The sequence below is a fragment of the Phalacrocorax carbo genome, chromosome Z (genome assembly GCF_963921805.1).
Source record: "Phalacrocorax carbo chromosome Z, bPhaCar2.1, whole genome shotgun sequence".
NCBI lineage: Eukaryota > Metazoa > Chordata > Aves > Suliformes > Phalacrocoracidae > Phalacrocorax > Phalacrocorax carbo.
Window position 1 is genome coordinate 20,193,100 of NC_087548.1, and position 17,385 is coordinate 20,210,484.

Here is a 17,385-nt window from a genome sequence, read left to right on the forward strand (position 1 = left end):
TTTACCAAGGAAAAAGCAATCCAAACTGCAATACTACTTAGCGGTAGTGTCTGCTCTGTTAAATCAGAGAGTGGTCACAGGAGCAGTCCCTGGCCCCATGGCCAATTGGTGTGGCAGACTCACTCAAGCCAGCAGTGCTTAGGGCTAGCTTCTTTTGAAGCAGACTGGCCACACGTATGCCTTTGGCCCTGGATCTCTTCAGGGCCTCTAAGTCACTGTTTAAAGTATATTTTTCAAAGTGTTAGAAATATTGCAAGTGGTGTTTTTGTAACAAGAAATGGAGCATGTGCTTTTCCCAGGGTGTGGCATAAGGGCAGGGGTAAATGGCACCAAGCCTGCCTGGTTAGAGGACTGCATATGGAGCCCTTCCCAGTGTGATCTCGCCCATTCTGCTTTTCAGGAGCAGCTGCAAACTTTCCCCAGAATTGCTTGTGCGTGTAGTCTGGGAATAAGCCAGCTGGAACAGACCAAAATGGAGTCAATAAGAAACCTAGTAGCTAAGCACTGTCAGTGACCAGGGACCTGCTGCTCTAGGAGGCTCCCTGGTCCTGGTTTGAGGTGCTATGCCAGGCACTGTGCACAAATACAACACCAGGTTGACCATTTCTCTGAAAAACTTAGCTTGAGGCTTTTGCTAATGAATTGTTTGCCATTTGATTTTGGCAAACCTTTTCAACACTTAACAGTATTCACAAAACAGTTCTAATAAATGTTCTTCTGCCAGTTTTCTGCATTGTTTCATAGACTTTCATGCTGGATGGTTGCTATTACTTACGTTATCTCCTTTGTTCAGTGAAGCTATGTTATTTGTCTGATGCTTGACTGACTGTTTTTATTCAGACCTGTAGTAGGTGTTTTCAGAATATTTATAGTAATTAACAGTCCTGAGCCTCTGGCACTTTTGAATAGCCTCTCAATCAATCATTGGATGTCTGGATATGCAAAGTAAATTAATACCTGCTATCCATCAGAGAAAACAGAACATGGCCTTTTTAGTAGATAAATTGTGATCAAATAAATAGAAAGGAAGGACCCTCCTCTTCTGTGGCAGCTCAATCAGATCACCCTGGAGCAACAGGAAACTGTAACCTAAGGCAATTTCAAGGTAGACAGAGGTGCTGTAAGTGGTACTGCTGGCAACTGACATTGGTCTTTGGGACTGTGGAGTTAGACATGAAATGTGGAAGAACAGAAAAATGAAGGAATTTTTTTTTCATGTTTTGAAAACTGCATAAATTGGAAGACTATCCTTAGAACATTTAGTCTCAGTCAAATGTTAGGGTTGAAATTCTTTAAAAATTAGGAATAATGAAAGAATGATTTTTTTTTTTTTAAAGAACCTCGGTTTGTGCAACTTGTCCATGTTGTGCAAATAATACTTTTCTAGTCACTTTTAATAAATAACCTGGCTGGTATTTCCAAAATTTTAAGCACAGTGTGACAACTGAGATTGAAGATGAGAACGATATTTGCCAGCGAGTTGAATTTAAGCTAGTGTAAATGTGATTATTTAACTATAAAGATCTCCAATCTTTCTTTTTTCATTGGCACTGGAGAGGTCAGGAGTTTAGCATTTGGACACATGTTTTTTGCATTAGTTTAGTTAGGAAATTCCATTTCTGTTTCAAAGAATTATGTCCAGTTACATAATTTCCATTCCCTCTGCATAAAAACCTGTAATCCAAAACTGGAAACTGTATTTTTCAATGTATTGTGAAACTTTCAGAACAGTCAGATGAGGACAGTGAGAGCATTTAAGCTTCATACATATGGTTATATTTGCTGCTAGTGCTTTGCATAGCATGCTTTGATTTTGCTGTGTAATGCTTGCCAAGACTCTGAGACATAACGCAAACTGAATGGGCAATACAATGGGGAAGGAATTCAGGGTTGAGCAGTCCAAGGGGAATGTACTGGAAAACAGAAACAAAAAACAATGCACGTAGATACTGCTCTTATGTCTAATCTGGTGCAATGATAGCTGTGTTTTTGCTTTTTCTTCTTTCTCCTTTTTTAAAGGGAATTTTGGATCAGCAAGAACTCTTGGAAGGTCCACAGGGGTCAGAAAACGCTCGCTTTGGATCAGCGATTGCAATGCTTGCAGACGTTGATTTGGATGGCTTTAATGATGTTGTAATAGGTGCACCACTGGAAAACCAAAACTCTGGAGCAATTTACATTTACAATGGATTTCAAAAGACGATACGTACCAAATATTCTCAGGTAAATAACTTTGTTGCATAATGCAATACTCAGTGCCTTTAGATCTACTAGAGGAAAGCAGAACAATTTGCTCTCTTAAGTTGGCTACTGTTTCATCCCTCTAAGGGAGTACTGTTATTCTCATGGCTTATTTCAAGTTTTGTGCCTCTCCTTACTGCAGCTGTCAGCATGCCCTGGTTGATGCTGTGATGCTTATAACTGATGCATATAGAGGAAAGAGACTTGGAAGATGCTCCATCTGAGCCTATTATAATTTTTGGTGTCTGCATATGAAGTCAGCTGATTTCTTACACATTTTTAATACCTATTATTCAGGTTTTTAAGGTTGATGTACGGCAATGAAGACTAGATAAATCCCAGCTCTGTAAATTATAGATATGTAGTATTAAAGGAAAAGACATTCAAGCATCTTTGCGTATCCTGTATGCTGATGTAATGGTAATTTTAATGCCACCTTCCATGCAGACTTTCTGGTTGCAGAAAGTATTTGTTAGGAGTCCTGTTAAGCTTCCCATTCTTTGAGTTGCTCAATGTGAGATGGAAGAAGTTTGCAGTAAGTACTAGCTGGCATACAGCACTCAGTTGATCTACTCCCAAGACAGAAAAACGTGGTGCATTGTCTGCTCCAATAGAGGAGGAAAAAGTGCTTAAACATCTGAGAAAACATGCACAAAAGCATTTTGTTTAAACAATATATTATGTATACTGGGAATATCAGTGAAAATCCATTGCTTAGGCTGCTATATACAGACTTAACCATTCTGTGGCAAACTCATTGTCAAACTCTTTCCCAGAAAATTTTAGGATCGGATTCTGCTTTTGGACACCAGCTCCAATTCTTTGGAAGATCCGTAGATGGCCATAGAGACTTAGATGACGATGACATTACTGATGTATCAGTTGGTGCTGATGGAAATGTGGTTCTGCTATGGTTGGTAAACTCTTTTAGAAAGGAAGCACTTAATGATTTGGATGCAAGTTGAGCATTTAGTTAAACAGCAAAACAAACAAACCAAAATGCTCTTTCGTTCCATGTGTTCAGAGCTAACATGGTTATTGCCTCAATGCTGCTATCATAGCTAGCTGAAAAACAGCATTAGACTAAACCTCTTCTAGGCACGTATCATAAAACCATTGAAAGAAAAGGTAGCGTGGGGGCCAAAGCCAGGGCACATGGGGGAAAGCCGGGTGGTGGGCACTGCCAGGAGGGACCTAGGCAGGGATGGGGAGGGCCAGGAGACACCTCTGCCCACTGCTGCTGTGCAGGCACAATGTCCAGAGGGAAGGGGCAGCAGCAAGAAGTGCAGCTTGCTTGAGAGTATTTGTAACAGTAGGTTCTACTTCAATAGCCACGGTATAATTTTGATAGCTGGGCCTGAGACAGATGAAACCACTTCCCAGACAACCTGCATGACCTTTACTGGTGGTAGGCTGATCTGGGGGAGGGAGTTGTCCTGCAGGGTAAGGACAGAGCAGTGAAGGAGACTTAGCACTTATTTCTGGTAAGAAACCCATGTTTTCTGGCATGTGGCCTTTGCCAGAGCAATCGGAGTACTTTCTTTATTTTGTGAAAGGCTTCACAGAATCCATATCTTCTGCCTCCAAGTCCTGTGTATTTTCCACCGCTTCTTTGAGGAGCTAAATTAAAATGCAGCTTGCTTTCCTATCTGTCGCCTGTCTTCTTGCCTTAGGCTCCCCATTGTAAGAAGAAAAACATCACTGAATCGCTACTTATTTCATAATTAAACAAGATTATTAAAAATGAATGGGCAGTGTGGACCTTTGACCCACAACAGAATTGGTGCTTGTGGGAATTGCATTAAACAAAATTATGCTTCTTGGAGTACCAGCGTTTATTTAGATTTGATTAATAAAGATGCTCATTTCACTCTGGCATTTGGTCTGATTAATGGGTTTCACTTTTGATTAAAGTGTTTGTTTTTACATGCAGGGTTCCTTTGAAACTGTTCTTCAAAATCTTGATTAATTACATTAAAGTTCTCTTTCTGAAAAATAAAAGTATTAATTAAAATGAAGAATTTAACTTCACCTTTTCAGAGGAGCTCAGTAACTTCCTTAAAGGAGCAGAAGGTTACTTGTTGGGAAAACAGGACAATGGTTTTGTTTTCACTTATCTTAAGGGAAGGATTAGAGCATTAGGATAAGGACATTGTTTATCCATTAATTTGACATGATAATTTACTGTCATTACTAAAAGCTATTGCATCAACAAATTTACTTATATCCAAGAAAAATAATTTTACTAGTGCCATTAAAAAATGTTTGATTTTCTTGGTTCCCAGTGTAATGTTACATTTACAAATAGTAGTAGACAACAGCTTCTACATTACCCAGTGCTTTTGAAAATCACATGTAACCTTTAAAATATTTTTCAGGTCACAAAGCATTGCAAATGTGTCCGTAACTGCCTCATTTAAACCTGAGAAAATCAGTCTGCTTAACAAGAACACAGAAATAGCTGTCAAAATATGTTTTCAGGCTACATTTAGACCTGCTAAGAGAAATAATCAAGTGGGTAAGAGTATTTCAATGACTTGTCTTACATTAATTTCTTCAAACATCCATTATTCAAATGTGAAGTGGAAATTCTAAAGATATATTAGATTGAACATTACGAAAGGTAAAGTCAGTATAAAACTTAAGTGTTTTTTTAAGCTTTAAGAAAGTGTTTTTAAGACCTACTTTCATCGCTGGCTCCGTAATCTTTGAAAAGTGAGGAATTAACAGTATGTAGGAGAGCTGTATCCTTGCTGTTCAACAAACCCCAGAAAATGTCATTAGTGAGAAGCTGATTTTTTTTTTTTCAGCCTGCTGGTTTCAACAACGCACTGCAGATTTTTCATCTCTCTTCAGACCTTTTTCTTCACTCTTCAGGAGAAAAAAAAAATTCCATAGGCTTAGTGCAGATGTCAGTGCAGAGAAGCTCTTATTTTCAGAGGACAAAAGAGCACCAAATACTTCTGAGAACAGCGCTGGCCGCTCATGAAGCTATTTAGTTAAATGTACACTTCATGGATAACACCAGTTGGACTGCTGCAGTGCTATATATAGTGCCTTTAGGAACTCGTGATTTTAAGTTATAAAATAACAGTGAACTTCCACAGCATATTAGTCATAAAATGAAGAGAAGACAGAAATTATTATGTGATTGAAGAGAAGATGCAGATTCTTTTTAGTCTCCTCTGAGTTCAGGGATATGATTGGAAGGCCCCTTTATCTAGCGTAACCCTGGCCCTGCTGACTGGCTTCTTGCCCAAGCTGCAGGCTCAGATGTCTGCAGTGGAGACTGGATTGATTGCCATTTAATGTGCTCTCTGTGGATGAGAACTTATGTCAGGATTTAAACCTGTTTGACTGTTTTGGAAAACACAAGAGAAAATTTTATCATTTTGAGACTGCTCTGTGTTTAGCAAGCTATGAAAAAAGTAAAATATTTAGTGTGGTTTGGAAAGCCTGGTCACTCTGTAATGTTGAGCATAGTAATGAGATCATGAGCAGTCATACTCAGCAAAAAATGTACTGTTATTCTTCTTGTAGCTATAAAGTACAATGCAACATTGGATGCAGATCTCCAGTCCTCTAGAGTGACTTCCAGAGGGTTGTTCAAGGAAAATAATGAAAGGTACATGCAGAGGGATCTTGTGGTACGTCATGAGGAGAATTGTGTTCATGACATCTTCACTGTACAGGTAAGTGCAATTACAAGCAGTCTTACGTGACAAAAATGATCAGAGGAAGACATTGATGAATTTTATGTCTGTAAGATGAATTTCATGTATGGTGTACTCATTGACTTACAATTCTGAAATCCCCCGCAACTGAAAAATACTTAGTAATATTCTGATTTCAAAGAAACTAATAACTGTCAGGTTCAGCACAGCTTTTTAGGATAGAAGAGGCAGTTGTTAATTATGTAATTCTGCTCTGACATAACACAAAGCCCACAGTCCATAGTTTCAGTAGATTTTAATTTCCCTCTGAGTAGACTCTTCTGTAAGAACTAAGACATACATGCAAATGTCTTCTCTTAAAAGAATATTTCAGGCAGACTTCTGGTGCATGCTAGCCCTAGCTGTACACCTAAGAGAGGAAAAAAAAAAACAAAACAAAACACGTCTCCATCTTTCTCTAGAACCAAAGACCAAACACAGTCCTGAGAGTTGCCTTAAGCCCCCTGCATGACGCTAGGTCAGGTAGAGGACTTCCTGCTCTGCTTTGCAATACAAATATCTTTGACTTGTTGATCACATTAGTGCCATTGTGGAGCCCATGAGCCATAGGGCTAGAAGAGTATTCATCCAGTACTGAGAAACAGAGGAGACATGAAGTATATTATGTTTTAGTATCACTCAGTCCCAGCTGCTGTCTGTGATGGCAAGGCAGAGTAGAATAGCAATTTGAATTCTACAGCCTGATGAGAATGAAAGTTGTGTAGTGCTGGCATTTGAGGGCCAGCTTCTGCAGCTGCAGAGAATCTGCATATTCCTTAGCCCTAGAAGTGAGTATGATGAGTAGAGTCTCCAGGAATTCTAGGAAAACAAGTTTTATCACAGAAATGGCACTTAAGGCTGTTTAGCAAGGGGACCCCGCACTAGGCAATCTCACAAAATTATTTTGACCAAGAAGTGAAGCTTTGTACTGTTACTTCTTGTTTAGAGCAAGTATGATCTTACTATGCATTCTCAATTTACAATAGAATTACTAGTTTTAACCTGTTTGCTGTGCTGACAGCTATCATCTGAACCATGTGTTTTACAGGAACCTTCTGATGCAGTGAATTCACTTAGTTTGCGCATTGACATTGGCCTTGCAAATCCTGGTTCCAGCCCTGTCCTTGATATATATTCTCCTGCATCTGTGGCCTATAGTGTAAGTATGCAGATGTACTATTGAAAAATGCATGGCTATACACACGTCCATAATGTGTGGTCCCCACAAACACCAAAGAGGTACACGCAAGTGAAAACTGGTGTTCCAGGTAAGTCACTGGACTGAAAGTAGGGACCTGGGGTGGTGTCCCCTGGTTCCATTTATATCTTTGTCTGTATTGCATGGGCTTGCTCACACACACTCATCAGACACCATGGTATAGCAAGCATGTTGGTTGAGCCACATCACTGTTGATGTGAACTTCTAGTTTATGGCAAAGATGAAATATTTTAGGTTAGTGTGTCCTGCAATAAAGGAGTACATGAAAGAGGGATGGAACCCCCTTTGATTACATCACACTTGTTGTGGGTTAACAATAACCTGCCTGCACCATTCTTATGGATCAGTTGACATGTAGTAACGTTACTCAGTGTTAACTTGTTCATATGTCAGAGTTTTTAATGCCTTTCAGAAGGATTTTCTTATCTGCAGACTAAGAATGTGCTTCACCTCAAAGGTGTTTGCATTCCTGTATCTGTAGACAATTTTGAAGTTGAGCCCTGTCATTCAGATGTTTTTTCTTTTCACAGATTCCTTTTGTTAAAGACTGTGGTGAAGATGAACTTTGCATCTGTGACCTTGTTCTGAATGTTCAGCGGAAGGCAGATGATGGGTAAGAGCTAAATCAGTGGGATTGCTGGGGTTGGATGCTAAGTTTTCACCATCTGGTTTGTCTGTAGGCTTTGGATGAATTTCTAGATGAGAATACCTTTCTAGTTCATTATCTACTTAGACATAGCAGGGATAAAAAAAAAAGCAGTAGCATTTCTGTCTTAAGTAACTAATCAAGAGAAAGAGGTATGATAGGAACACAGATATAGAAGTAGGACTCTTGTCAGCTTAGACAAATCCAATTTTTGGTACCTTAGGGATGAGGACACAGCATTCAGAAGAATTGTGTCTGTCTGGCTGCTGTCAGGAAAGGGAGCACACTGGCAGAGCAGCAGCGGCTGTAGCAGCCCTCTTAGTCCCTCCTATGGGGAGAAGTGAGCAGGATCCTCACTGGGGAGCTGAGGTCAGCCATTCAGGCAGCACATACTCCAAGCCCCCGTGCAGATGTACACATACATGTACAGTATGCAGGGAGACAGGGCTGGGCTTCCTGTTCCTGGAGCTGCCACCCAGTTCTGCCATCCACTCTCTGCCCACCTTCCCATCAGGGTAGAGCTCTAGAAAGTTCAGCAAAGTGATTTTGACCGTACATAATCAAGGTCCTGCACTTTGAGAAGACACTAATTTTTGGTTTTAAGAAACACCAGCGTGGAGTTTCTTATGTCAAAGGGTTTAGAAAGCAGAGAGTTTAAGTGTGTAGAAGGTAGGAAATGTCTTGTTGTGCTTGTTATTTTTTGTTGGCTACAGACAACACATTTTCATGATCCACAGGTTATCTAATACCTATGTTTACAACAATGGACTTTATTTTCCAACAGCAAACAGCAGTTTGTTGTCAGCAGCAAAAACAGAAGACTAACGTTCAATGTGAAATTGAGAAATAAAAAGGAAAATGCATATAACACCAGAATCCAGGCTACATTTTCAGACAACTTGTTTTTTGCTTCATCATCTTTACCGGTACGTGATACTAAACCTCACCATTTCTGTTATTGCCACTGATTTTCCAGGTTCTCGGAGAATTATTTTTTTTCTTTCCATAAGGGCATATCCCAGGAAAGAATGTTTATGCAAACTTCTCTCCCAATTTCTTTTCTTGGATACCAGAATTGTTCCCCTCAGCATATCAGTTTATTTAGGTCAAGGAGAGACACTGCCAACTCAGCAGAAAAGTTGGCAACCTGTCGAATTTGACCTCACCTCAGTATTTCAGTCGTCTTTTTCTCACTTAAGGCCTTGGCACCCACATCATCTGCTTGACTCCCAACAACATGCCTGAATGCAGTTGCTGTGCCACAGGGAATTTGTATTTGATAAATCAAGCATGCAGCATCAGTGATGCAGCCCTAAAGCACAGACTTTGGATCTAGAAATAGTGTTACTGCCAAGGCCATGTGTTCCAGCTAGACAGTTAATCAAATTGAAATGATTGCTATACCAGAAGCTCTTCTTCTAATGAATTTTGTCTTAGAAAAGATAAAAAAAAGGAATTCCACATACTATTTTGGGGAATGCAGTAAATCTATAATCTGAACTGTTGCTCACAAACAACTCATGAAAGATGAAATCCAGACTTCAGTGCTTGGCTTATGTGGTCAGGCCACTACTGGAGAGGTGCATGATAATCCTAGGGGTCAAATCCAGAACAATCCCTATACTGAAGGGAGAGGAGGGATAGGAGCATTCATCACTGCCCAAGAGCAGCATTTTCCTGAACAACAAACTGGCAGAAGTACTCCACACAGCACTAAGGGTGCCCCTCTACCTCCCCATCCTGTTGTGCAGCAAAATTGGTCATTCCACTCATACCAAAAGACCACACTGGAGCTAGGATTTTTCTTTTGCTTTAAAAGCCCATTTGCTTGGAAGTATTTCAGCCTGCAAGTGAAGGTTTTGACCAAAAATGTGCCTGCTTGAAAGTAGGAAGAAATGCATAATCTGAGAATGTATGGGGGGTGTTTTGGGGTTGAGTTTGGTTTTTTTTTTTTAGTGTAATTCATGAATGGTAAATGTCTGCTAGGGATGCTTGTAACAAGACAGTACTTTCTAATAAGTTCTTTTCAAAGTGATGATAACTGCCTATGGTCTATGAGTTTGTCTTTGATGTAGGATGATGACATGCTAAATATTCTGCAATATAGCCGATAAACTCCTACATATTGTAGGTTTTCCTACAAAAAGTACAATAAAGTTCCCCTCTGCACACTAATCTCTACAATGAGAGTACTTAACTAGCTCTCAGGTTGTGTAAATGTGTCTGGAAGCGTACTCTAAAAATGCTGTAAAAAAGCACTGTAGGAGTTAATGCTGGAGGTGACCTGTATTCACTAGCCTGTACTCCTTCTTCCAAGCCCAGCACAAAATTCTAACAAGACCATTACAGCTCACAAGAAGTCACACGGGACTGGTCTTTGTCCTACTTTTCTTCTGCCTCTTCCGTGGCCCTGACTATGCCTCACTAATCTGCTGCATCTCTAGGAATTACTGCCCTAATGCCTCCTTGTATTACTCCTTAGCATAGTACATGTCCTGTTGAAGATGCAGACTGAGAATTTCTTCTCTACTTTACCAAAGCCTGATATTAAGATGACTTAATATCTGTCTGTTTCCTCTGCAGAGTGATGGGACTGAAGTTTCATGTCAGACAGGAACAGCACAAAGTACGGTTATTTGCCAAATAAGCTATCCTGTTTTCAGAAGAGGACAACAGGTACGGCTAGTGTGTTTAAATAACCTTGAATGATAACTAAAAGCTTTTTTGTTGTTGTTTTCCCCTAAATCTGCATTTACTGCTGGTGAGGATTTCTTAGATTTGGCAACAGTTAACTTCCCTTCAGGTTTCAGAGACATTAAAAGAAGCAAACTAAGGGCTAAGCCTTTGTGACTCCCCAGATTAAAGGGAAAAGGGATCTTGAAGCACATTTGTCCCTACCCAAGGCTTTCAAATGCTACTGTAGCTTTGCAGTTCTTGGAGGGTGAGGGCTGAGAGCAGAAGCAGATAGCATCATGCATAGCCTCTTGGGAACTGAGCATGATTCCTATCAAACCCCTCCTATTGTGTTAGCCCCAGGCAGCTCCCTTTCCGCTCTGTAAATCTCATCTATCCACGAAAGCAATATTGCTTTGAGAGGAGGTGGGTGGCCCACACAGCCCTAGCATAGATCGTATATCCTTTTTCTCATATATACCATAAATCTTGGGATGTCCCTGGTTTTATGGAACTTAATCTCTTACTTCTCAATGGCAGAACAGAAGTAGGCTTCCAGCCTTTAACACAATCAACTGAAGCAATAAGAAACTTGTTAGAAAGAATAGAAACTTGACGTTCTACGGTGAGGGGAGCAAAAAAACCAAAAAACTAATTACATATAAAAAGTTGGTCAAAGCAGACCTGTTGGAATGAATGGAAGAGAAGAGTGAATTCAAAGATTATGTTAGTGCTAATGTATAAAAGCAAGTAATTGAAGCAATCCTGAACATGTTTTGTCGCACCTTGTAGCCAGTTATACACAATTTAGAAATGCAAATAGCTTATGTTTATTTAACAATTCCAATTTGTAGGGGAGAGTGAGAACATAGCAATTCTGGAATATTAGAAATTACTGAAATATTACATGGAAATCAGTGGAGAATTCACATACAGAGGGCAATTCTAGATTGTTGCACATATGAATAATTATGTTGCTGTTGGGAAGTTCTTTGGATGTTGTACCATCAACTCGTTTACTGTGTATTCCTTGTCTCTTCCATAGGTATCGTTTGATATTAGTTTTGATTTTAACCTGAAAAATCTTCAGAATGTGGCAGTTCTAAGTTTTCATGCTTTGAGGTAAAGTATATAATTGTATGAAAACAAGTTAAGTATTAACACCTTATTTGTATAAAATAATATTGTAACACCTGACTTAAATGTGTTTTGATGAACAGTGAAAGTAAGGAAGAGCAAGAATTGGACAACAAGATCAGCTTATCAATTCCTTTGCGATATGATGCAGAAATTCACTTCACAAGGTACGCTGAATAATGTAAAGAGTCACTGTCATTTTGCCAAGGCATTTGAATATAGTAACAGTCTTGAAAGGCCACTGGAAATATAGTCAAACTTTGTTTTTATTTTGGAAGTCATTTAGAAATTCCCACTTCATCAACAGTAGCAGAAACTTACGCTCTTCCAGTAAACTTACATTTAAAAAATTATCGAATGTGTAGTAAGAAATCATGGATCCATGTTTATCTTTGCCGAATTGTTACAGATGCTCACATGAATGGAAGTGGTATAAAAACCAAACAGTGCTTGTGGTTTTGATAGTATAATTAGTATATACTATATAATAAGGTTGGGCCTCTGGCTCAAATGTTAAAGTGATCAAACTAAACAAAAGAACAAGAAAAAGAAAAAATGCCCCAGCTCAAACTTTTAGCAAAGCGGGGGAAAAAGAAAAAAAAATTACCGACATATCTGCTGAACCTGGACCAAAAATATAAACTCTTGTTAGCAGTTTGAGATAATGATTTGAACTACAACCTGAAGTGGCACATGGCAGATTCCCCTCTTGCTGCAGCTGCATTGGCACCTGGAGCAGCACCCTCCGTGCCCAGACATTCTGGCTCACACCTACCCCTTCCCTTCTGGTGTCACCCCTTTCCCCTCCCCATGGAAATCAGGTCAGGGCTGTTGCAAAAGGGGTCCTTTACCCTGGGAAGGGCAGTTTGTAAGAAAAGGCAGGACAGGGTGAGAGAGGCAGACAAAAATCTCTTTAAGACTGGTCTTCATATCGTTGCAAACTGTTGTCTTCAGCCCTAGAAAAATCCCTGGTGATTTGGGATGCACTGAAACAGTCATTAGTTTGTTACTTTTCCAAACAAGAATGATTTCAGTTACAGTTTAACTTAACTTAGAACTGAAACAAAAATACACCGGTTTGACTCTTGGATCAAGTCAGGATATTTTACTTGTCATCCAAGAAAAGATTCATGTATCTTTCTCAGTTACTGAATCTCTATGATAAACTACATGTAGTTACATGTAATGCACTTGTTCACCAGTTCTTGGTGAAAAAACATTTTTGCATCCTGAAGCATTCCAAAATTTGTAAACATAAACTGTTAGAAAATAAACAGTAATTAGTCAAAGAATGTCAGAACTTCGAAAAAGAGGAAGCTGCTTAAAAATGCACAGCAACAATAAATTCAGGAAACAAATATTCAAAGATCAGCATAACTACAAGAACTACAAGGAAAAACAGGGATTTTAATTCAGGTACATCACCCGAGTATGAGAAGATGCAATGTCATATGCAAGTCAAGGCATGAAGGGATCCCACTGGCAGAAGAGGATTAGTTATTCTTGGAGACAAATCAATTTAAAAGAACTAAAGGAAATACACATTAAGACAAGGTACAATTTTAAATGCTTCCCTTGGAGTTAGCTAATTTTTTACACTCTTCCACTTAGAAAGTATCTATCTGGAGATATTTCCTTCTTGAGGCAGGTAATATAGCTAAGGAACAAGCTCTTAAAATACAAGGGTTGAGGAAAAAAACTGTTGTCTGCTGAAGTGAAGACTTTCTAGGGAAAATCTCCTAATCTGAGTTTCCAGGAGAAGAGGTGGGAATCAGTCTTAGCAGCAACTCCTGCAAGGACAAGGAAGTTGATACTATGCATCCTGGAAGGGCTGGAGATCTGAGCAATAAGGAAGCAGAAAATGCATCATGTGGGCTTTCATAGGAGTCCTTGTGAGGACGCCCTTCAAGGAAAGGGCCTATGGGTGGAAGTATGGAGGATCAAAAAGGGTCCACGAGGCAGGATGGAGTGGCACACTGATCAGGAAGCACCTCTATGAGACTGCATACGTTTATTTGGGATTGTACATACAGATGTTACCCGTATTAAACAGGGAAAGTGGCACTGGTAAAGAGAATGAACCTTGTCCTACAGGAAGAGCTGATGCACGAACCATAAGAGCCCCTGCTTCTTTTTAAATGGCTCCCCAACTTGCTTTTTGACTGCTCAAATTAGCCTCCTAATGAAAGCTAATGATGAAGAGCAAACACAGTTCTGGAATGGTTCACCAGAGGAGCATATGGATGCAGTGCACTACACAGGGATGCTTTCATTGTCTTCAACTATGGTCCCAGCTGGCTGAGCCCCTCAAGCATCTATGGGCCCTCACATCACGTCCCTCCATCACACACCTGTAATTTCATGCTGCGGTGGGCTGCAATCACCTTGTTTCTTTGTAAATTTTGAATTGTGAAACCCATAAATACTCAAGAAAGTGGCCCAGAGGAGACTGAGGGCTATGCGATATGTACCACGCACACAAGCAGGGTGCTGTGGTGTTTCCACACCCAGGCAGTGTGGAAAATACCTGCCTGTGGTCTATGGCATTAGGGCCCAGGATCTCCCTTGGAGTCTGTTAGTATTTACTGTTACAGATGTACCAAGGGGGATCATCAGGGGTTCCTTTCTGAGGACGGAGACCACTGCAAGGCTGAAAGTCACAGTTTGTGCCCAGGAGAAGAACTTGCATTATGGCACTGAAACGCCATGGAGCGCAGGAAGCTGAGTCTTAACTTCACATGTTAACAGCAGCCCTGGACTTCAGTACACCATGTATTTTCTTAACTTTGTAAAATTCAAACAGCAGTACAAGTGACTGATTTTTCCTCTGACTGTACTTCTGACCTGTTTCACAAAGGCACATCCAGTAACATATGTTTTTAAAGCAGCTGCCAAATTGAAATGTATTGTTTTATGGTTGTTAACTAGGCTTGCCAACGTCAACTTCTATGAAGTCTACTCTGGCCATAACATTCCTTCCACTGTGAATAATTTTGAAGATATTGGCCCCTCGTTCAACTTCTCAGTTAAGGTTAGTAAGTGTTTCTGGTTCTGGTTCAAGAAGTTGCCTGATCTCCTCCTGTAGCCTGGTCCTGAAACATAGCTGAAAAAATACTCCTGATTTCACTATTTGATTTTATGATATTTTTGAATCAGTCAAATAAGAAAAAAATTGCAAATAGCTGGGGGGTAAATGCTTACAGTCTTCATGAGGTTAAGGATGAAATTTGCACTTACTGCACAAGTAGTATGGGGGGAGGGATTGGTCCTGCACTGTTTACGTATTTAGAAGATGGTTAATGCTTAACTTTAGGCCAACTTCAACTGTTTTTTCACAAAGCGTATTTGTCTTCTGCTGACCTGATAAAGGAAAACAAGTCTCTGCAGGCTTGGACTTTGAAACTTGAAGTTTAGCAAGGGTTAAGCACTCAAACCAGATGCAAAAACTAGCCAGATCACAGCATTTATTACATAATTCAGAAAAACTTAGATCCAAATATGCAACGTGGAAGAAACTTAAATTATGTTCCATTTACATTCCTGTAACTACTACTCTAAAGGACTAAATAACAGGCCTATTGGCTGTGGCAGAATATCTGTTTTTCAACACATTTTATACTGTTAACACCAGCTTCGCTAAGGAAACAGACAGGGACCTGAAGCTATACAGTACACTTTCTGCTTTACTATTGGAATAATGTAATTACTACCCTAGTAAAGTGTTTTAGTACAAAAAACATTAATGCAAAAGGAGTCCAGTTCTTCCATAGTCATCCATGATTTCTAATTTTCTTGCTATATCAAATAGCTTAGGCATATAGCTACCTGAATTAATTGTGAGTTATTTGCTTTGCAGGTAACAACAGGAAGTATGCCAGTAAAGATGGCATCTGTAAAAATCTATCTTCCAGAACGGACCAGCAAAGACAATCTACTGATGTACCTAACTGCAGTCACCACAGATCAGGTGAAGACCTGAATTACATAAACTGCTGTGTTTTGGAGTTTAATCAGTACCATAAACATCAATTATTTCCCTCATAGCGTGGCTGAGATTCAGAGAATCTATGCCCTTTCTCCTGTCCCTTCCTCATAAACAGAAGGGGAGGACCATGATGTCAGCAGTACGCTAGTCTATTACTTGGCAGATGTGGATTATCTTTACAGTCCACAGCTGACTTTTCATATGACTCACAATCTCTTCACCTAGGTCCTTCTCCAAGTTCCTGGGAAGGTTATACTAAAAATGGAATTTTTAGATAGGGACAAACCCTTCTGGTCAACCTAGGGGGAAAAAAATTACCACAAAAGCCATTTAATTCTGACCAAAACCACATACAGTTTCTTGGCTTCCTAAAGTATCCAGTGCTATATAATTCACAATCAAGTCTTTCACAGCCACCATCTCATCCCAAAAGATATATTATTATGGTAAGTATAAAATCCTGAGTACAATGTCATCCAATTTCATTCCTGCCATCTTTCCTAGGCCAGAGGTGTTACTTGTCAAGCTCAGATAAATCCACTGCAAATAGGGAAAATACCTTATTCTTCATCTTTCACAAAAGAGAACTTCAGAGCTTCCAAAGAACTGGTGAGTAAGACTCAGGGCTGGAGTACCACAGGACAGGGATGCAGAGTTGATCCTTACAAGCCCACTGCTGTATCTGTGGGGACAGCTGTGGTGGGAGCGGCATTCCTCATTCACAGTGCAAGAGTGCAGCCCATGGATGTCCTCACACCTGCTGCATCTGCCTTCGACAGAAGGTGCATGTTTTTCACAGCCTGCAAGCACTTAATTTGTATGCATAGAATGGCAAAGGCAAGGGCAAAAAATCTGGATGTTAAAAGAACATTTATTAAAGTGTATTTTTAATGTATGCTTTCGCCTGTCCTTGCTGTTTCCCCTGGAAGAACTGTAAGAATGTGAAGTGCAGTACCATCACATGCAAACTGGAAGATGCTATACTGAAGGGAGAGTACTTTGTGAACGTGTCCACCCGAATCTGGAACGGAACCTTTGCTGCTGTGAGTATCAGCTGTATCTTCAAGAAGGATCTAATACTCAAATAATTCCTAACTCTTGGTATTTTTCAAAGTTCAGTGAAGAGACCTTCCAATCCAGAAAGACCTTCCTATACTTTACATTGTTGTGTTTGCTTTTTCAGGTTGAAAACTTGAATCTAAAAGTAAAGTAAGTAGTGAGGCTGCAAAATGGAGATGATAACCTTTAGTCCAGCACAAAACCTAAGAAAATGCTGTGAAAATGCAATCTTCACAGCTCAAAAAAACATTTTGTGCATCTGTGAAATTCATTTGAGGGGAACTATGGTTTCCACAAAACTCAACATAGGACAGCAGAGTACAGCGTCATCATAGCCTGGAAAATAATGTTGCTTTTAGCTTTTGAACACCACAGCCTACATAGTGATCATTTTAAGTCACATCAAAATATCAAAAGCCTGTTAGTGCTGCCAGTAATATTTGTTAGAGGAAGTGTGGAAATTTTTTTAATTAATTTTTTTGTTTTTATTATAGTTGGTGTCAAGAACACAGTCCTTGCTTAAAGACCTACAGGATGCTTAAAAATATCCTTCAATAGTATTTTGACTTTCCCATTTTAAATCACCACATGTCCTCCAGGATGTAACTCATCATGAATTACCAGACTTTTGAAATGAGACCATGTTTGCTTCTTAGCTAGGCAACCAACCAAACTGTCTTGGAGTTCTGGGTTTGCCTAGTGTCAGGAATAT

General features: G+C 39.7%; 1 protein-coding gene across 1 annotated transcript in view; it reads left to right on the forward strand.

The window, feature by feature from the left end:
• The window catches only part of ITGA2 (integrin subunit alpha 2), a 69,744-nt gene that overhangs the window by 42,149 nt on the left and 10,210 nt on the right, over positions 1–17,385 (forward strand). The window contains exons 14-27 of the mRNA XM_064438731.1: positions 2,020–2,223; positions 3,018–3,154; positions 4,620–4,759; positions 5,782–5,933; positions 7,003–7,113; positions 7,704–7,786; positions 8,604–8,745; positions 10,403–10,495; positions 11,538–11,614; positions 11,713–11,796; positions 14,558–14,660; positions 15,486–15,596; positions 16,119–16,223; positions 16,544–16,657. Coding sequence (XP_064294801.1) covers positions 2,020–2,223; positions 3,018–3,154; positions 4,620–4,759; positions 5,782–5,933; positions 7,003–7,113; positions 7,704–7,786; positions 8,604–8,745; positions 10,403–10,495; positions 11,538–11,614; positions 11,713–11,796; positions 14,558–14,660; positions 15,486–15,596; positions 16,119–16,223; positions 16,544–16,657 — 1,656 coding nt within the window. The remainder of the gene's footprint in view (positions 1–2,019; positions 2,224–3,017; positions 3,155–4,619; positions 4,760–5,781; positions 5,934–7,002; positions 7,114–7,703; positions 7,787–8,603; positions 8,746–10,402; positions 10,496–11,537; positions 11,615–11,712; positions 11,797–14,557; positions 14,661–15,485; positions 15,597–16,118; positions 16,224–16,543; positions 16,658–17,385) is intronic.